General features: G+C 35.8%; 1 protein-coding gene across 1 annotated transcript; it reads left to right on the top strand.

Moving 5' to 3' along the window:
* The first annotated feature begins 2069 nt into the window (after positions 1-2069).
* On the top strand, positions 2070-3682 carry LOC106666682. Its single transcript, XM_014394042.2, has 4 exons — positions 2070-2154; positions 2355-2430; positions 2485-2610; positions 3126-3682. Exons 1-4 carry the CDS (start codon positions 2093-2095, stop codon positions 3657-3659), a joined length of 798 nt encoding a protein of 265 aa, XP_014249528.1. The 5' UTR covers positions 2070-2092; the 3' UTR covers positions 3660-3682.
* The last annotated feature ends 18161 nt before the right edge of the window (positions 3683-21843 follow it).

The following is a 21843-nucleotide window of genomic DNA, read 5'->3' on the forward strand; positions in this document are numbered from 1 at the left end:
GAAAGAGGAATATAATTGAAAGATTGTGTTGTGAAAGAAAGAAAGAACAAGAGAGAGAGAAGGGGAGGGAGAGGGAGAGAGAAAGAGAGAGAGCAAAACAGAGAGTTTGTAAGAGTTTGAGAGTTTGAAAAAGAGAAATAGGTAAAGAAAGAGAGAGGGAGAGAGCGAGAAAAAGGGAGGGAGGGAGAGAGTGAGAAGTAGATAGGTAAAGGAAAGAAACAGAGACAGACAGAGAGAGAGAGAGAGGGAGAGAGAAAGAGAGAGAGAGAGAGAGATAGAGATAGGCAGAAAGAAAAAGGGAGTGGAAGGTACATAGTTACATTTATAAACAGGGAGAGAGAAATATAATTAAAAGATTATGTTGTGAAAGAAAGGGAAAGAGAGAGAGAGAGAGAGAGAGAGAGAGCAGAACAAAGAGTTAGTAAGGGTTTGGGAGTTTGAGAGACGGAAATAGGTAGAGAAAGAGAAAGGGTGAGATAGAAAGGGGGAGGAGGAGAGTGAAAAGTTGATAGGTAGAGGAGAATTTATAAAATATGTGTTTAGCATAAAAACTGAAAATAGATTACCAAATCCACACGAAGATATGTATAATTAGGTAATCTACAAATTGCACTAAAAGAAAATATATTAGATGTGTCACAATTTCATGGATAAAATTTGTACTTATTAAACTTTGTACTTGTAAAATTGTATTTATTTATTATAGTATGTGTGTATTTATTACTAAATTATTTATTTATTTATTTATATAATTTATTAATTTATTGTATAAGCATGTATATATATTATTGTAAATATCTAATTACAATCTGTTATTTTTATGAAAATATATAAAATTAAGTTACAAATTCTGTGATATAAGTAATTAAATTGTGGCAGTATAATATGTGTAACTGTAAAGTATCTGTGTATACACTATTTTATAAATGATGTTTTAATTTTGTAAATGTGTGATAATGTAATGGTTAAAAATAGAGAGAGAGAGAGAGAGAGAGAGAGAGAGAGAGAGAGAGAGAGAGAGAGAGGCAGAGAGAAAGAGAGAATGAAAGGTAGATAGATAGTTACAATTATAAAGAAGAAGAGAGAATTATCATTAAAGATTGTGTTGTGAAAGAAAGAAAGAGTGAGTGAGGGTGAGAGTAAGAGAGGGACAGAGAGAAAGACAACAGAACGGAGAGTTAGTAAGAGTTTGAGAGAGAGAAATAGGTAGAGAGAGAGAGAGAGAGAGAGAGAGAGAGAGAGAGAGAGAGAGAAAGAGTTACGTAGATAGATAGAGTGAAAATGAGAGAGAGGTGAGAAGGGGGAGGAAGAGAGTTAGAAGTACATAGGTAGAGGGGTGAAAGAAAGAGAGGAGCATAGATCTCCACAGTTTTTTAGGCTAATTTTAGTTATTTTTGTAAAAACATTTAAAATCCTCTGCCATTAGGATATATAATGGCCACTTTCCCTTATGCTTTCGTTTTTTACATATATATGTGTGTAATATAATGTATTTCATCAGCTCAAAAATAAACCCCGTCTGTTCAGTTATTTCTTTACACTTATGTGTATTTTGATATTTATGTGGTGATTAGTGTCCGTTAATCGATAATTATTCAGAAATCGTGAGATGCGGTCTGGTGTGATGCAGGTTTCAGAAAAACATTTTCTTTATCGTGCCAACGTTTCGATCTTTATTGAGATCATCTTCAGGGCTTGGGATTTATAAACGAAAAGTGAGTAGAAATACTTTGATTGAATATAAAAAAATATATTTTGCATTGTATAAATTCACTTATCCACATCCTAAATGTATTTGTTAAATGTAAACAATGTTTGTAAATCCCAGGCCCTGAAGATGATCTCAATAAAGATCGAAACGTTGGCACGATAAAGAAAATCTTTTTCTGAAACCTACATCACACCAGACCACATCTCACGATTTATGAATATCTATTTTGATATTGTTTAATCGTGCCTTAATTTCACTTCCGTATTATTCCAGATTTTCACGTTTGCTATTTTGACTGGACATTTAATCAGTTGTTTTTTGTGTTCACAGTTGGTCATGGAATAGTATAGAATTGTGCGCGCAGTTTGAGACCGTATTTCAATGAATGTGTATATAGTTTTGTCTTTCCTCGCCGTACTCGGCGTTTCCTCGGATAGAGTAAAGTAAGAAATTATTAAAATATTAAATTTATAAAACTTAGACTATGTCAATGTTTTAATGTTAAATAATTTGATATGTGAATTTGGCGATTTATTTGTGTTAAAGGCCTGTTAGAGTGCAGTTTCGAAGGCAAAATATGTATTTACGAACTGCTAATTGTATTTAATGTTTATTTAGCCCATGGAGTTTTTCTTGATTTTAGGCTACGTGTTGCTACTTGGAACCTGGACGGATTAAATGATCCGGTCCCAAATCTCGCCGCCTTACTCGGCATCGATGTAAGTCCGAGAAAAGTTTTGTTTTTATGACCGAAAAATGTATTATCATTTTAGAAAGCGGACTGCAATACTTATCCAGACATGATCTTCCTCGCCATACAGGGAATTACGAGAGAAAAATTCAATGGCAATTGGAAAACAGCAGTAAACGACGCATTGAAAAGCAAGCTTTACAGATTGGTAAAGTTTTCGTTTAATTTTGTCCATATAAATAAGTCCATTAGTTAATAAAGTATTAAAACAATGAAAACTTTTTTTTCCACTTGATTAATAAATATAATTTATTAAATTCACTAATTTCGTGGTCCGCTTGACCAATTAATTAAGGATTTTAGTTGAGATGAAAAAAAGTTAATGGCACGAGAGGGATTCGAACCCACGACCTTCGGCTAGATACGCCGCTGCTCTACCACCTGAGCTATCGTGACCTCGATCCACTCGGACATTAACTCCCTCTCAACCTTTTCATCTCAACTAAAATCCTTAATTAATTGTAAAATAAATATAATGTTATATCGATATTTCACCTGTACTATCTTGTTTCAATACCCCAGATTTTTCTCCTAGACATGGAAAAACAGTTTTAGGCAAAACTAAAATTTCGGTTAATTTTTTATTAAGAAATAATCCATAATAATAAATTAGATAGATTTAGGTTACAATAATACAATTAAATTTTTTTAATTTCATTTTAGTACGGATCGCTTCAGCATCAAGACATCGGTCATTTCATTGTTTGCCACGAAGATCATTTCAGCAAATTTGCAGGTACAAGAAAGGACCTTTACACACCATCCAAGGATTCAAAGTCTATCATGGTGCACTCTTGTTTCGCTTGGTGCGAAATGAAATTCACCATCATCCATGGCCATGTGCCAAGCAGTGAGGACGACTCAACCTATTACCAAACTTTGAAAGAAAAAATTGACGCCAACAGTAATTACAATTACAATTTCATTCTCGGAGATCTAAAAGATTTCGTGAGCAAACTACCCTCGGATGGATGGGTCGAACAGACCGGCACCACACGGACTACAACACCTAATCTAAGCCCACCTCAAGGGACGAACAGAGTTCTGTATAAATCGAATCGTAAAGTCGAACTTCTGGCGTACGAAAAGGTTAATAGTTACACCAGTTCAACTCATCAACCAGTCATGGCTGAATATTATGTCCATTTTAATACTGAAAAACCTCCGCCAACGGATTTTGGCGTGTATAAACCATAAAATAAACATTTATTTTCAATCAATGTATTTGAGTTCCTTTTCCTTTTTCTTTTAGCATAGGATAAAATGTTCCATGAAGCTCCATCTTATTTATTTTCTAAAATGTTACTAGTAAGTTAGCAGTGAACCGTATCGTCTCAATTTTTGCCGCCAATATTTTTGTATGCCCGTTGAAACTGAAAGTCTACCTAGCGGACGTTTACCTTTTATGTTTGCTTTCTGAAATAGGACTTGAGGAAGATTTGTTGTTTGTTAAATAAGTCTTGCTATTTTGTGACAGCAATACGGTTTACAGAGTGAATTAGATAGATAAATAAACAGATATATATATGTATATATATGATCGAGGTCACGATAGCTCAAGTGGTAGAGCAGCGGCGTATCAAGCCGAAGGTCGTGGGTTCGAATCCCGCTCGTGACACTGACTTTTTTATCGCAACTAAAATCCTTAATTTTGAATGATATTAATTGGTTAAGCGGACCACGAAAACTAGTGAATTTAACAGATAGATAGATTACATATATAGATAGATGGAGAGAGAAAGAGAGAGTGAAAAGAGAAAGGGAGAGTGAAAAGAGAAAGAGAGAGAAAATGAAGAGAGAGAGAGAGAGAAAGAGGAGAGGAGAGAGGGTGAAGATAGATAAATAGATGGATAGGTGGGTGGATAGAGCGGTAGATAGATATACAGATAGATAGATAGAGAGAGAGAGAGAGAGAGAGAGAGAGAGAGAACATAGATAGATAGATGGAGAGAGAAAGAGAGAGGGGAGAGAGTATCCAGCATGGGTTTAATTTATATATAAATGAACTATTTTCCGTGGTCCGCTTGACCAATTAATATCATTCAATTAATTAAGATTTTTAGTTGAGATAAAAAGTCAGTGTCACGAGCGGGATTCGAACCCACTACCTTCTGCTTGATACGCCGCTACTCTGCCACTCGAGTGGTTAGAGCAGCGGCTATCAAGCCGAAGGTCGTGGGTTCGAATCCCGCTCGTGACACTGACATTTTTATCTCAACTAAAAAGTTGAATTAATTGAATTATATATAAATGTTATAATATAAAATACATTAAATAATCTGCTCATAAAATTAAAAATTATCCATTTACGTAAGGTAAATTACACTGTAATAACTAACATTATTATTTGCAACCGGGACGTGTACTAAAACATAATAAAAAACAAACAAACAATAAAACAAAAAAATATCTGAGAGAAAAAATATTACAATGAAAATAAATGTTGTAAAAAAAGTGATGAACAGACTAATTACTACTAAAGTAAGTACATGAATGTAACTTATCATAACTTTTGAAGTAATTATATTTGAGGTTTTCTTTGAATTTTTCCCAGTTGTATAATTTCTTCTGGTAATTTATTAAACGCTTCAGAAGTTTTTCCTACCCTCAATATTTCCTTGTTCTTCTCTAATACAATATATAATTGGTTCATTAAAAGAATTTGTTTTGTCGATATATGGGTTTGGTCGTTTTCAGTACCTTATTGAAAATGGTCAAATTTAAGTATCCTTGGAAGCCATTTATTCGTAATGTTCAACTCAACATATTTATCTTCCATTTTTGAATCGAACGCAAGGTCAAGAACACAACATAAACATTTATTGAAAATTATTATCTTATTCAATAATTGGTCAGTAATATCAGACATCACAAGTAAACAGTAATTAAAGTGAGTAAGGCGACGGTAACCACAACGGTTTAGTCTTTGACACGGCGCTCATCACTGTGAGGTAAAGGTCCCGGGTTCGAATCCAGCGGCCCTGCATTCGAACCCGTCATACTTAAAAATGTTTTTTGTTTTTTTTTCAAAAACACCGGCACCCTGAGGGTTTATATGACCTCTGCTGTTGCGAACCCTCGAAAAAAAATTAAAGTGAGGAATAAGAAAGGTCGTAAATAATAGATTTTTAATTGTAAATGTTTTGAACTGGGTTGCACCTGAGCTATGAATCAGGATGGCACGAAATGACCATTGTTCACAAGGTCATTACGTCGGTGGAACATCAACCTGTTGCATGGAGCAAATTTGACACTCTTTTATTGTGAAGGGAACATCGAACTATTTTCGTAAAATTAGAGGACGACAAGAGGGAAAGGGCCAAGGTTAATTCATGCGGCGTCCATATATACAGGTTTTGAGCTTTGAGGTTACTTAAGACAGGCTGGTAACAGCCAAAGCCCTTGCTGCAAGGTGTGTTTCTAATTTTTTAGTTATTTCAGTTTTTAGAATCAGCATTGTAAATTTAAGCCAACGCTTGGTTTGGTATATTATACATTGAACTTTACCCAATCGACCTATACAATATCTATTTTTCATCACATATGACACACCGACGCAAAAATGCCCGTTTGTGCTGTACAAGCTATCATTCAGTGAACGTTTGGAATGCGTCAAGGTAAATTTTTCATACAGCAACAAATTTTCCAGGTGTTTTGTTCACCCAAGCTTCTTAAGATGCCTGAAAACAGTCTTGTCACTTGTTACAATCTGACTTACCAAATCCTCATTCTTGATTTGTTTGGGAAGTACTAGATCCTTTTCGATGTTTAATTTCTTCGTTGCTAAAGTCGAAATTTTCAAGCAGAAAATTTTTGAACCGAAATGTATACGATTCTTTTCAGTGACTACCTGCTTGGCATAAAAGGAAAAACACTCACGATTTCTGTAATGGACAATTATTTTTTTAATTCATTTTTCAGGATTTTTTTTTCGTATAGCTAAACGAGTAATCTAAACGTATGCAAAGTCCGAAGCTGATTCATTGACTAGTTTGAGATTGAAAAATTTTCAAACCTCAGCTTTGCCTTATTTGGCGGACCCGCTTTATAAGTAGCATGTCAAAAAAGTCGCTATTAGCACAAGTTTAATAAGTGAATAATTTAAAATATTAAAGTCGTTGAAAATTTTAAATTAGACCTTCCTTTAACAAGAAAAAGAGAGGAATAGAAAGACTTGGAACGTGCTGAGCAAACAGTCGTCCTGTTTTTTTATCTGACTGTTTTATCTTAATTACCGCAGCATAAAGACATTCATGAAGTTATTGTTTTCCTTTCTGAACATATATTTTATGACTTCATTCCAAGCAGCACTCGTTAAAACCCTTCCAATTGAAACAGAAACATTTTTTGCCATATGGACGTGTTTCTTACTCCGTATCCTCTTTTTCATTTTAATCGCCGTATCTCACCTTATGAGGAAGCAATTTCCGGCCGGGACGATTTGTAGCCTGGAGAAGGCCGTTTCGACACCAGCCGATGCATTCCGGGATTTTTTACCTGGCCGTCATTTGGGCGAGATATAATCTCGGCCTGACCCGGCCCTTTATGGAGAGACAATTTTTTCCTCGTTTGCATGACGCCTGTGCCTTGGATTATCATTATTCTCGGCTCTATTAGCATAGTTTACCATTGTCAGGCTTCGACCTCAGCCGCGTTAGCATATTACAGTGAGCTGTGTTTACTTTTCTAATCTTTATCGGCTGTAATCTCAGTTTTTGGATGTTGGCTTGGTTTGGCCATATGCTAAGCTTCTTCATCCTTATTACATCCTGTACAACTTCCTCATAATCTTCTTTTCAATATATATGACAAACAGGAGCTAAGATACATATATTCAGGATTTTTGCATTTCCAGGCCCAATATATTTTATTGTAAGTTTCTACCTCTTTCCCATGAAACCTCATTAAATATTATTTTTTAGGTAAATTTAAAATCGCTTTTAGTTCCAGCAAATATTTTTTTTACTGTACTTACGTTGATGGGAAGAACTTTTCCTATTAGAGGTATTTATTTTTCCTTTTTCTTGTCTGTCACTTTTATGACTTTTTATACCGTACTACCCTTGAAAAAAAGTTTTGATTTCCTATTAGAGATATTTATATTTGCTTTTTCTTGTCTGTCTCTTTTATGACTGTTTTTACTGTACTCATGTACTACCCTTGGAAAGACCTTTTGATATCCTATTAGAGATATTTATATTTGCTTTTTCTTGTCTGTCTCTTTTATGACTGTTTTTACTATACTCATGTACTACCCTTGGAAACATCTTATGATTTCCTAATAGAGATATTTATTTTTGGTTTTTCTTTTTTGTCTATTCTTTGATTTTTTACTGTACTCCAGTATTTTTCCTTTTTCTTTTCTGTATCTTCTTTGACTTGGTTTATTGTACTTAGGTTCACTACCCTTGGAAAGAACTTTTGATTTCCAATTAGAGGTATTTATTTTTGCTTTTTTTTGTCTGTCTCTTTTTTTTACGTCCTCGTGTACTACTCTTGGAAAGAACTTATGATTTCCAATTAGAGGTTTTATTTTTGATTTTTTCTTTTTTGTCTATTCTTTGATTTTTTTACTGTACTCAAGTACTACCCTTGGAAAGATCGTAGATTCCCTATTAGAGGTATTTATTTTTGCTTTTTCTTTTCTGTCTTTTCTGTGACGTTTTTTACTGTAAAATGGTTTCCTACCCTTGGAAAGAACTTTTGATTTCCAATTAGAGGTATTTATTTTTGCTTTTTCTTTTCTGTCTCTTTTATGACTGTTTTTACTGTACTCATGTACTACCCTTGAAAACATCTTATGATTTCCTAATAGAGATATTTATTTTTGCTTTTTCTTTTTTGTCTATTCTTTGATTTTTTACTGTACTCCAGTATTTTTGCTTTTTCTTTTCTGTCTCTTCTTTGACTTTGTTTATTGTACTTAGGTTCACTACCCTTGGAAAGAACTTTTGATTTCCAATTAGAGGTATTTATTTTTGCTTTTTTTTTTTGTCTGTCTCTTTTTTTAAGTCCTCATGTACTACTCTTGGAAAGAACTTATGATTTCCAATTAGAGGTTTTATTTTCGATTTTTTCTTTTTTGTCTATTCTTTGATTTTTTTAATGTAGATTATATTATTTCATCCAACCACTTTCCTGGTCTATATTTATCGTATAATACAGATTTTTCATCAAAGGCAATCAAACAATTCAAGAATGGTTTATTTCTCTTGTAAAGCTAAAAGCATCCAATGAGCAATTGCCTCTTCGTTATTTCATCCAGCTGACATTCCAGTGTTTTGCTTTTCCAGAATCATAAAACGCCTGGAAACAGCCATAACACTTTCTACACGTTGTTTTCCAAATTTCCAGTATGTCCCCGAAAGAGAGAGGCTCATTGTCATCCATATTACATTCTATGAGTGCTGGCTTTGTCAGATCATATCCTGAGGTTTCTCACCTCATCCAACGACTGTACAGGTCAGTACAGACATGTCATCATATTTATCCGAACGATGTAAAAAGTAGCTCATATCTGCTCTATAACCAGCGGGAAGAGCATCGAGTGTGCGAACAGGCCTTGGTTAATTCATTCAGCATCCATGTTTTTAAGTTTCGAGCTTTTCCAGGCTGCTTAAGATAGGCTGCTGGTACAGCCAAAGCCCTTACTGTGTTTCTAATTTACGAGTAGTTCGGGAAGGGACTGACTCAGCCATATCCTAATCTGGCTGATAGCCTCTTGGATATTGGCTTGGATTCGTCATATGTTGAGCTTTCTCAATCTTACCCACTACTGCTCGGCTCACAAGGTATTATATTACGCAGGGTGGGCGACCAAGCCCCGAGGGGTTAAAATGCCTGGGTAGGCTCGTACTCCATCGGCTCTCAAGGTAATAATACCAACATTCCATCATATACGACCAAACCTTGCAAAATAAAGCTTATATCTGTCGTACGCCTTCATAAAACGCCTGGAAACAGCCATAACACTTTCTACATGTTATACTCCAAATTTCCATTTGTACTTCAGAAAGAGAGAGACTTGCCCTCGAATAGAGAGAAGAGCTTCGAACGTGTAAAAATGCCTAGGTTAATTCATGTGGCATCCATATATCTACGTTTTTAGCTTTTCCAGGCTACTTAAGGTAGAATTACAACCAAGGCCATTCATTCAAGCCGTAGTTCTAATTTAAGAGTAGTTCGGGAAGGGAATGACTCAGCCAAATCCTAATCGGTAAACACAGCAGTCGGATATTGCCTTGGTTTCGACGTATATTGACCTTTCTCATCCTTACCCTGCCACTGTTCGGATCTGCAGGTACACACAATACCCACATTTCATTACTTATGACCAAATAATGCAAAATAAAACTCATATCTGACGTATGACCAGAGGGAAAGGGCCAAGGTTAATTCATGCGGCGTCCATATTTACAGGTTTTGAGCTTTGAGGTTACTTAAGACGGGCTAGTAACAGCCAAAGCCTTTGCTGCAAGGTGGGTTTCTAATTTTTTCGTTATTTCAGTTTTTAGAATCAGCATTCTAATTTTTAGCCAACGTTTGATTTGGTATATATACATTGAGCTTTACCCAATCGAACTATACAATATCTTTGTATACCTGTATCACATATGACAAACCGATGCAAAAAATGGCCCGTGCTGTACAAGCTATCATTCAGTGAACCTTTGGAATGCCTCAAGGAAAATTTTTCGTAGCGCAACAATTTTTCCAGGTGGTTTGTTCACCCAAGCTTCTTAAGATGCCTGAAAACAGTCTTGTCACTTGTTACCTGTCTTACCAAATCCTGATTCTTGATTTGTTTGGGAAGCACTAGATCCTTTTCGATGTTTAATTCCTTCGTTGCTAAAGTCGAAATTTTCAAGCAGAAAATTTTTGAACCCGAATGTAGACGATTCTTTTCAGTGACTAACTGCTTGGCATAAAAGGAAAAAACCCTCCCAATTTCTGCAATAGACAATTATTTTTTAAATTCATTTTTCGAGCTGTCGAATGTTGATGTTTAAAGTGGAGTGGATCGAAGTCACGATAGCTGAAGTGGTTAGAACAGCGGCATATTGAGCTTGAAGGTCGTGGGTTCGAATCCCGTTCGTGACACTAACTTTTTCATCTCAACCAGGACCTTACGTAAAAAGAATAATTAATTGAAAGAAGTTATTTGGTCAATTAGATTACTAAACATAATGGAGTTAATGTTTAATGTTGAATCTTACATTAAAAACTAAGACTGTTTATGATGACATCATAAACATGCCATGTTTTTATGTCATGTCATAATAAAATTTGTTTGTAAACAATGAGTGAATTCCCAAAGGGAAATGACATTTCACAGGAGACAACATAAAAGAACTATGCTTACACATTTATTTAATTCTGGATTAGAGCATTAAGATTACATCTAATGTCTTCGTCGTACTCATGACCATTTTGTAATGGTATTGGCGTTAAAGAAACCATCCGAGTGTTACACGTCGTTTTAGGGCAGTAATGATAAGATTGTGCCATGGCAAACTGGATGCATTAGCTATCAGCGGTAGAAATTGTTACCTACTGCGAGGTGTATTAATGGTAATGAATGGGAACCGGTTTGAGGAGCGCCCAACCAGATTGGAGAATTATACGAGAGTCGAGGGCGACGAGAAGGCCCAGTGTGTAAAGGTTGTTTATTGGATTGTAGGGCCCTGTGTGAGTGAGTCATGGGCCTAACAATAGCCTGTCAGCCATGTCCCGTCAGACACAATAGCCCAATGGGACCACACCCTTCAAGGGCCCTTTCCCTTTAATTGCACCGAAGAAAAGACACATCGCCATGTTTCCGCTCGGTCTGACCGATTAATAAGCCGAATCCCAACTCGGATGGATTTCAGCAACCGGAGAAAGCGGCTGCTAATCGAAACAATTACGCAATACGCAATTTACTACGCCGTTGATTACTCTAGCGATACAGATAGACAATTCAGCAGGTGATAGGAGAAATTATTAATAAAATTTTATAAGAAACTATATCTTTAGATTGGTCGTTAGGATGATTTATGTTCCGTTGGCGGTTGGGCTCTATATTTTGTGAGTCATGACCATTTTTAACAAGTGCGTATTTGAAGAAAACCACCGAAAGAATGGCAAAAGGTGAAAATAAAAGCACACCAACCAATTTCGAGTCCCGGACACATGTTGAGAAGTTTGTTTGCTAGAAGTCCATTAAAAAATACCAGCCTATTATGAGAGAGAGAGAGAGAGAGAGAGAGAGAGAGAGAGAGAGAGAGAGAGAGAGAAGGAAGGTGGGAGAGAGAGAGATAGCGTTTTATTTAGCCACGCAAAATTAGGTATTGTACTAAAAAATAAGAACGAAAGATGGGCAGAAAGACAGGTAGACAAAATGACAAATAGTAAGTCTTAAAGAAAAACAAGGAATGCTATAAAAAGATGAAAGAAATGAAAAAAACACGAAAAAGTGAGAGATTGATAGATAGATAGGTAGATGTATTAGATGGATAGATGGATAGAAGGAAAGATAGAAGAACGAAGAAGAAAAACGAGGAATGCTAAAGAAAAGAAGAAAGAAGTAGAGTGCGAGATTGATAGATAGGTAGATATATAGACGGATAGAAGGATAGGTAGATAGATATATAGTTAGGTAATAGATAGAGATAGACAGAGAGAGAGAGAGAGAGAGAGAGAGAGAGAGAGAGAGAGAGAGAGAGAAAGAAATACTACAGAGAAAAAGTGATTATAAAGGAAAACAAGTAATGCGGAGTAAAAAGAAAAGTTAAATATAGTTAGGTATTAAATGGAGAAAGAGAGAGAAAAAGAGAGCGGGAGAGATAGATAGATAGTAACGCAATAGATGGAGAGAGAGAGAGAGAGTAAGGTAATAGATGGAGAAAGAGAGGGAGAGAGAGAGTGACAGACAGACAGAGAAAGAGGGAGAGCGACAGGGAGGCAGAGATGGAGATTGATAGCGTTTTATTTAGCCACGCAAAATTAGGTGTTATACAGAAAAAATAAGAAGGAAAGAGGGCAGAAAGACAAAAAGGCAAATAGTGTCTTAAAGAAAAACAAGGAATGCAAATGAAAAGATTAAAGAAGAAGAGTGAGAGATTGATAGATAGGTAGATATATTAGATGGATAGATGGGTAAAAGGATATATAGATAGTTAGGTAATAGATGGAGAAAGAGAGAGAGAGAGAGAGAGAGAGAGAGAGAGAGACAGACAGACAGACAGACAGACAGACAGACAGAGAAAGAGGCAGAGCGACAGGGAGGCAGAGAGAGAAATTGATAGAAGAACGAAGAAGAAAAACGAGAAATGCTAAAGTAAAGAAGAAAGAAGTAGAGTGAGAGACCGATAGACAGACACATAAACAGGGTATTGTAGAAAAAACAAGGAATGCAAAGGGAAAAATGAGAGAGAGAGAGAGAGAGAGAGAGAGAGTGAGAGAGAGAGAGAGAAAGAAATACTACAGAGAAAAAGTGAGTTATAAAGGAAAACAAGGAATGCGGAGTAAAAAGAAATGTTAAAAGACGGAGCATGAGAGAGAATGAGAGAGAGAGAGAGAGAGAGAGAGAGAGAGAGAGCAGACATACAGACAGATAGAGAAATGCAGAGAGGCAACCACAACCAGCGTGTCATAAAGAAAAAATAAGAATGAAAGAGGGTCATATAGTGACGTGCACAAAATGACAAATAGTAAGTATTAAAGAAAAATAAAGAATGCTAAAGAAAATATGAAAAAAGGAGAGTGAGAGATTGATATGTAGATTGAAAGATAGAAGGATAGATAGATAAATAGATAGATAAGTGATGGAGAAAGAGATATAAACAGGCAGTGAGAGAGTAAGAGAGTGAAGGAGGGAAAAAATAAGAGAGATGCGAAAAAAACAGCAAACCAGAAAGTGAAAGAGATGGATAGATAAAGATAAAAGGGGCGAGAGGGGGAGTAGATATAAAAGAGACGGAAAATATATAGAAAAAAAAACTTTATTCTGGCCCCTGATGTGTTGTCTCCATTGTTTAATTGTTTTCCCAGACAGAAATGCTAAAACATTTATAATTGGAATAGAACTAACTTTAATGTAAAAGCCAAAAAATTAAATTATTTGAAATTAAGTAAAATACATGTGAGAATATTTACAACAAAATAATTTTCTTTTATTATTCAGAAATCGTGAGATGTGGTCTGGTGTGATGTAGGTTTCAGAAAAACATTTTCTTTATCGTGCCAACGTTTCGATCTTTGTTGAGATCATCTTCAGGGCTCAAAGTGTTTGTCTTCTGAGTAATTGTGCCATTCTTGAATGTCGTGTTGAGGGCACATCACACCAAACCGCATCTCACGGTTTCTGAATAATTATCGATTAACGGTCACTAATCACCACACAATTTTTTTTATATTTTATTGTTGATTTGATATTTTGTAGAAAAAAGTAGCCGTTGATAAAAATTAGTTTCATGGTGTTAGCATTATAAAAATGGAGAAGCATGAATCTGATTTAAGTTTTAAACTTTATTTAAGTCTGTAAGTTTTACTTGAGTTATCATACCTCCTTCCCGTCCATGTTATTTACTGTGCACAAACAAAACAACAATAAAAGAAAGAAAAGGAAATTTCTAGAACCCACACTTCGGATTACCCTATTGAAAAATACAATAAAATTGGGCATGAAACGAGAAAAGGCGTAACATAGCAAAACACCGGGAAAAAAACAGCTTAAAAACAGCTTATAATATCTATATCTCTTAAAAAAACAGCTTACATAGCATCATCTCAACAATCATGGAATGGCTACGCGGCGTATAAAAAGTAATAAAAATGAAAAAACTGACAACGGAGTGCAGAAGGAACTCTCCGATAAACGAGTCTGATAATAAACTCGCTTTTGCCCTTTGTATACTTTGTGAAAGCTCAAACGAACCGATGCTTTAATAAAAGTCAGAATATACAGTAAACAGGGTTTTCAAAAGGCGCACCCGAGCGTGGTATTTTAATTGTAATTTCAACATTATGTTAACAATACCTGAAATTTGAAATTTTGAACACTAAATTTAACGTTAAGTTATTGTACCGCACAAAAAAAAATTTAAAAATGATCGAAAACCCCAGAAGACTTCGGCACTATAAGCAGGGCCATGTTAGGATTCGTGGACTTTACACATCTAGGACGAGAAAAAAGGCTCTTTTTTGTGCAGATTTCTCCGAGTATTTCGTTTTTAAATCCCCACTTGATTTATCGAAAATATATGCCCTTTCATCTTTCATTCTAGTTCTAAATAGATTTCATGCCCAAATTGATAAGGTTTTCAATATTCAAAACTGAACGGTCTTGAAATTCGCTAGTAGAACTAGAAGTTTTTAAATTAAATTAAGCAATAAACCATTAAATTTTACAGAAAAACTAGATAATTTAAGGCATTACACTGTGTTATTGTGCTAAAAAGAACATCAAGAGAGCCTGAACTATTTGCTCCAAAACAAAGTCAAGGACTGGGATGCACATACAAAATTTTCAGATTAAAGCAATCCAACAACTCGACTGTGTTTAAGTAGAACTAGATCGTTTATATTTAGGGTGACAAGAGGGTAAAAAAAATATTTTTATTGAAAAAGATTTTAATTATTAATGCCAACACAAAGATCGACAAAACAATTTTGGTGGTGTTTGACGTGTGGGTATTTTAAATCCAGCCCGGAGGACCAATATTTTCGTTTTTTGCGTTATTATTCAATTTAATTATGTAAAGTATTAAATTATAATTAGGAAAACATGATCAAACTTTGGACATAAATCCTTTTGGATAATCCAATGACAACTTCAATATTGTTAGGCCGATGTTTTTTTCGGTGGGTTCGTCTTTTTAGTATTTTCTTGAAATATCTTGGCCGGAATAAAAAAAGATAAAATATCTTGAATGCAATGATTTCTATAGATTGCAACGAAATAGTTTTTGGGCGAAGAAGACTTGAAAAATCTATTTCATTTATTTTATTCAGAAATGTGTGGTGATTAGTGACCGTTAGTCGATGATTATTCAGAAATCGTGAGATGCCGTCTGGTGTGATGTAGGTTTCAGAAAAACATTTTCTTTATCGTGTCAACGTTTCAATCTTTATTGAGATCATCTTCAGGGCTCAAAGTGTTTGTCTCCTGTGTAATTGTGCCATTCTTGCGTGTCGTGTTGGGCACTCTCAACAAACAGCTCCTATTTGTTGTACGACAGGAACTCCGTACATGCTTGGTTTTTCCTGATATCAGAGTAGTTTGACTTGAACTAACTTAAATTACTGAGATTATGTCATTATTCTCATCCCTAAATCTCACAAACTCCTTAATCTGATCCTACAGACCTATCCTTCGTTCTGAAATGTCCACAATCCTAGAACGGCTCCTTTTAAAACGCATAATACCAATCCTCGACACTTATAAAATCATTTCCTGTCACCAATTCGGTTTTCGTCCTCAACATACCACCATCCAATAATGTTTTAGAGTAATCGACACCATCTCATCGGCCCTAGAAAAAAAGGACCTGGACGTGTTCTTAGACGAAGCACTGGTATTCGACAGGGTCTGGCATCCAGGCATACTTTTTAAACTTAAGCGCTTCCTACACTTTTAATGAAATCCGAACTGATCGCTGTTTCCGGTCCAGATTACAAACTTTTTACACCAACGTTTCGAACCATCCAAACCATGTGCTCGAGCCCTCTCCTCTCATTCCCATCCTTACATCGTGGTTACGGTGGCCTCGGAACCTCCTTAACATCCAATCATACACAATGACTGGCTCCTCAAAGCATGTGTTCTACCGGTGCAGTGTATAATATTCGATCATGTATATGTCGATAAATTTAAATAAATACTGAGAGCCGAATTCGACTTTGACAATTAAGACAAACACTTTACAAGACTTTACTAAGACTGTGGACATACGGAGTGGGTACTGCCAAACCTTCCAATATCCAGCGCATCCAGTCATTCCTATCGTGAGTCCTTAGACAAATTGACAAAGCACCTTATTATGTCACAAAGACTTCAACATTCCTTTTGTCAACGTCTATCCGGTCCAGATTCCAAACCTTCCAGACCAACCTTTTGAACCATTCTAACCATACTGCTCGAGTTCTGTCCACTCATTCCCATCCTGACAACCCACCTCGTCGCCTCAACCGACGGTGGCCTCGGGACCTCCTTGACCCCTGATCATACACACTGAGTGCCAGCAATGGTTAGCTCCTAAAATCACTGTCCTTTTTAAGACGACCGAGTATACGTGAAAGACTTTACATATTTGTATAGTATACTATCATGTATAGGTAACAAATAAATGAAACAACAATTATTTTGATTTTATTAGGGCATTCGCAGTTCTTCAGGGTGAAAATTGTCCTGGCTTTGCGTTTTTTTAAAACTATGAAGGACTAATTCGTCATGATTTGGTTTCTGCAATCAGAAATTCAATATGTTTTATGAACTTCAGACTCTTACGGTCAATAGCAGAAAAGAACGTACGCGAATTGGTCAAGACCTTTGGTGAGAGGCAAGTTCTATCCATCTTGGGATCGAACTCCTTGGCGCACCAACCATATACCCCTGACCTATCCTTCAGATTACTTGTTTCAATCCGTGACCTTACACAAGGGAAAAATCCGAAGAATTTGAAATTACGGAGGAAAGATTTTATTTTGTATCAGGGTGGGAACACTGGAAAGATGAGAGTGTATCTGAATAGGTTTTATTTTGTATATTAATTTTATATTAGAGAGATTAGAATATGTATTAATTATTGTTGAAATGTAATTTTGGTTTAGATATTTTGATTAAGTTTTAATATGTATTATTTATTTAGAAATCGTGAGATGCGGTCTGGTGTGATGTAGGTTTCAGAAAAACATTTTCTTTATCGTGCCAACGTTTCGATCTTTATAGAGATCATCTTCATGGCTCAAAGTGTTTGTTTTCTGTGTAATTGTGCCATTCTTGCGTGTCGTGTCCAGAGTGCCCTCTTGCCCGACACGACACGCAAGAATGGCACAATTACACAGAAAACAAACACTTTGAGCCCTGAAGATGATCTCAATAAAGATCGAAACGTTGACGCGATAAAGAAAATGTTTTTCTGAAACCTACATCACACCAGACCGCATCTCACGATTTCTAAATAAATATCGATTAACGGTCACTAATATGTATTATCTTTTTGTAACGAATGGCAGATGGTAACAGTCCATGTTGAATAATCAATTGAATCATTGTTGATCTAGACGTCATTGAAAGCAAAACAATCCTGTTTCTAATCGTGCAAATCATCTGGGACAAATAACCAGATACGGACATGGTGCTAATCCAGGATCGTGATAAGAACAAGATCGCACCTGGTAACAGGATCGCTGTTCTCTGACGATGTCGTTCTCTCGGCAAATTACGAGGGGGATGTTGATTTAGGTCTTCCCTAAGTGGAGTGCCGAGGGGGAGCTGACGCACGCCCCCCATATTTGAAATATCGAAGGGCCGAAGAAAACAGGGTCAGGGTCCGTGGCGGCCCTTAGTGAATTACGACGTACTCGTCGTTTGAGTAACAGCACTTGTTACAGAGTTGAGCGGCCTTTAATTTTGAAGAGTTGAAGGAGGGGTTGGTGTAATTAATTTCAAATGATCTACGGCTTCACGGAATAATAGGGATTATCAATCTCGCAAAAAACGGGGCCCGGAGGACTTTTCACGCCAGGATCCATTTAAGGACACCCTGAGTTGTTCCTTTCCAAGGAAATGTTTTTTTATTTAAGTTTTCAAAGAACATCACCCGGCGTGCTAATCAAATACCACTTTCCTTTAAGTTTTAATAATTTTTCGGCCTACTTCATCGTCTGTAAATTTTTAAAACGAATAATGTCTGAATACGACGAGAATTTTATAAGAAATCATCTCTTTTCTTTTTCGACACAATCCCTTGATCTAAAGCCTTTATTGGACCAGTTGAATGTTTACAAACAAGCTTAAATAATGTTTTTACAACTTGTACTTTATTATCGATAAAAATATAGATAATTTACCGTCTAAGAAATAGAGTACTCGATAAAACTGTCATTATTTTATGCACCCTCTTTTGAATTTTTATTATATTGATTATTAACTTTTACGTTAAGTATTTTAAGGATGAATCTGCAAAAGATTATTACAATATAGGAAAAGGAAAGATGTGTATCGTTTTACTGAACAAAGTGCCCGAGAAGTTTTTCCTCGTACTTTTCATTTTTGATGGATCCGGCATTCAAGCAGTATCGGCTTTCACGGATTATCATTTTTCATGATTTAAACACTCCTATAAGCCAAGAAATTTAGGTCGAAGGCTTCCATAATTTTAATTTATTACCTGGTATAAATTGATTGAATAATAACGAAAAAATTGGTCCTCCGGGCCGGATCCGAATACACCACGTGTCAAAATCTGATAGCAAAATTTAAAGAAATCTTTTTCTTTTTCCTGTTATTGTTTTTGGATATTTTTTACGAACATGATAGTCTTCTTTTTTATTGATGCTTTGGGTCACCTTCATCCCTTTTGCATCTCGTTTCATTTTCTGAATAAAGTAAATAAAATAGATTTTTCAAGTCTTCTTAGCCCAAAAACCATTTTGTTGCAATCTTTAGAAATGATTGCATTCAAGATATTTTATCCTTTTTTATTCCAGTCAAGATATTTCAAGAAAATACTAAAAAGACGAACCCAGCGAAAAAAATCGACCTAACAATATGGAAGTTGTCATTGGATTATCCAAAAGGATTTATGTCCAAAGCTTGATCATGTTTTCCTAAATTACAATTTAATACATAATTAAATTGAATAATAACGCAAAAAACCGAAAATATAGGTCCTCCGGGCTGGATTTAAAATACCAACACGTTAAATACCACCAAAATTGGTTGATCTTTGTCTTTGCGTTAATAAATCAAATCTTTTTACAAATAAAATAATCCACTTTTTTACCCTCTTTACACTCTTCATCCCTTTTGCATCTCGTTTCATTTTCTGAATAAAGTAAATAAAATAGATTTTTCAAGTCTTCTTAGCCCAAAAACCATTTTGTTGCAATCTATGAACTGATTGCATTCAAGATATTTTATCATTTTTTATTCCAGTCAAGATGTTTCAAGAAAATCTAAAAAGACGAACCCACCGAAAAAAGATCGGCTTAACAATTTGGAAGTTGTCATTGGATTATCCAAAAGGATTTATGTCCAAAGTTTGATCATGTTTTCTAATTATAATTTAATACCTTACATAATTAAATTGAATAATAACACAAAAAACCGAAAATATTGGTCCTCCGGGCTGGATTTAAAATACCCACAATTTAAATACCACCAAAATTGGTTGATCTTTGCCTTGGCATTAATAAATCCAATCTTTTTACAAATAAAATAATCAAATTTTTTCCCCTCTTGACACCCTAAATATAATCAATGTAATTAAACAATCTTGCTTTAATCTGAAACTTTTGAATGTGCATCCTAGTCCATGACCTTGTTTTTGAGCAAATAGTTCAGGCTCTCATGACGTTCTTTTTACTACAATAACACAGTTGTAATGTCTTAGATTTTAATCCAGTTTTTCTTTAGAATTGAATGATTTAAAAACTTCTAGTTCTACTCGAAAATTTCAAGACGGTTCCCCTTATGAATATTTAAAGCCTTATCATACCTTAGTAGACTTCAAGAAAATCCCAAAAACACGAACCCGACGAAAAATCGTATGACAAGTCTTCAATAATTTTTTATATATCTAAATTACAATTAATTTAACAGGTTATTACGATCATGCTTTAATTCGGCGCCTGTTGTTGAGTGACCTGTTAATAGTTTGATGACTGATAATCTACTATCGTTGAACTTCTGAGTCAGAGGGTCTTCCTTCGTTCAGACTCGTCTTATCTCTTTCATATCACTGTCAGATCTACCAATGCCTTTTTGTCTGATTTATTTTCAACGAAAAATCTAATTATAGCTATCATGAGAAATAAAATTTAAAAAATTTTTCAGAACACACACAAGTTTATTCCTGGTTTATGTCATACCGGTATTGGCGAGACTTTCGCAAATATTCATCGGCATACAAACGCCTTTTCTCGCCTTTTCCTGCATTTTAATCCAGTGGTATTCTCTTTAACCATGGAAAGACATCATCTTGAACCAGAAGTTCCCAGTATTATTGTGAGAATAAGTCATCGAGGTCACCGGCAAGTGTTGGCGTTGGCGTTTCTCAGTGGATGGTCTACCGGGCTTTAGCCCGATTCCGAGAGACTGGAAAAGCCAATACGAGGACTCAGCGCATTACGATGCTAAGAGAGAACAGAAATATTGTGATTGGTGCAAGACAACCCTTCGCACAGTGCCTGCCAGATCTTAAATGAAGTACAAGATGTTTTGGCAAGGCCTTCATAAACACAAACGATTCGTAATAGTTGGCCTTACATCGTATGCCTTTCAGACCCTGCAGCAACAGCCCGCCACTAGCAACTCAGGAGAATATGATGCACCGAGCGCCTAGAAGTGAACATCAATTGGAATGTTATGTTTACTGGTAAGTCGCGTTTTTATCTGTATATTGGTAGCAGGCACCAAAGAGTCTACCAAGAACATGGGATGCGTCAATGCCTCAGTTCGTGCTCCATTCAGTGCGGCTTGGAGGAGGCGGTGTATTGGTCTGGCCTGGAATTTAAGTGGAGGACCTCACTGCAGTGAAAGAAATTATCGAGGAATACATCCCTCAAACCAGGGATCTCAATGGCAAGGATTTTCTATTTCTGGATGACTATGTTCCACCTCATAGAGGCAGTTGTTCATCAATGTTTACAAAACCTGGGAATTTCCCATCTGCCCCTTCCCCAATTTCACCAGACCTCAATACCATTGTGCTCATGTGGGATGCGTTGTAGAAAAGAAGGCTTTTCGATCACCATCCGCTTCCAAGTTGACATGCAACAACTGAGTGCAGCGTTGCAACATCTATGGAGTAAAATTCCTTATGAAATTAATGAAAACCTTATTAACAGTATGCCTAACAGGTGCAAAAGTTTTTAGCTAACAGAGGGCATTATACACGGTATTATAAAAATGCTAGTGAAAGTAAATACTACAAAATTGCCAATATCCCTATTAATTTTTGAGCAGTTTAAGCAAAACAAACTGGTTGATTCGTCAATAGAATTAAGTTTTTTTACAGCAGTGAGTGGATTGAATCTTGACTGAGGTGGTTGTTCAAGCTGAGATGGGAATTGCGATGATTATATCATTTGCCCTGGTTGAGGAATGACCTGCTTAGGATGTTCTACATGCAATATAAATGCGTGAACCTTCATTTCCTTTGTGGATGCCCTGTGC

The sequence above is a fragment of the Cimex lectularius genome, unplaced genomic scaffold (genome assembly GCF_000648675.2).
Source record: "Cimex lectularius strain Harlan isolate CLEC.00 unplaced genomic scaffold, Clec_2.1 scaffold86, whole genome shotgun sequence".
NCBI classification, from domain to species: domain Eukaryota; kingdom Metazoa; phylum Arthropoda; class Insecta; order Hemiptera; family Cimicidae; genus Cimex; species Cimex lectularius.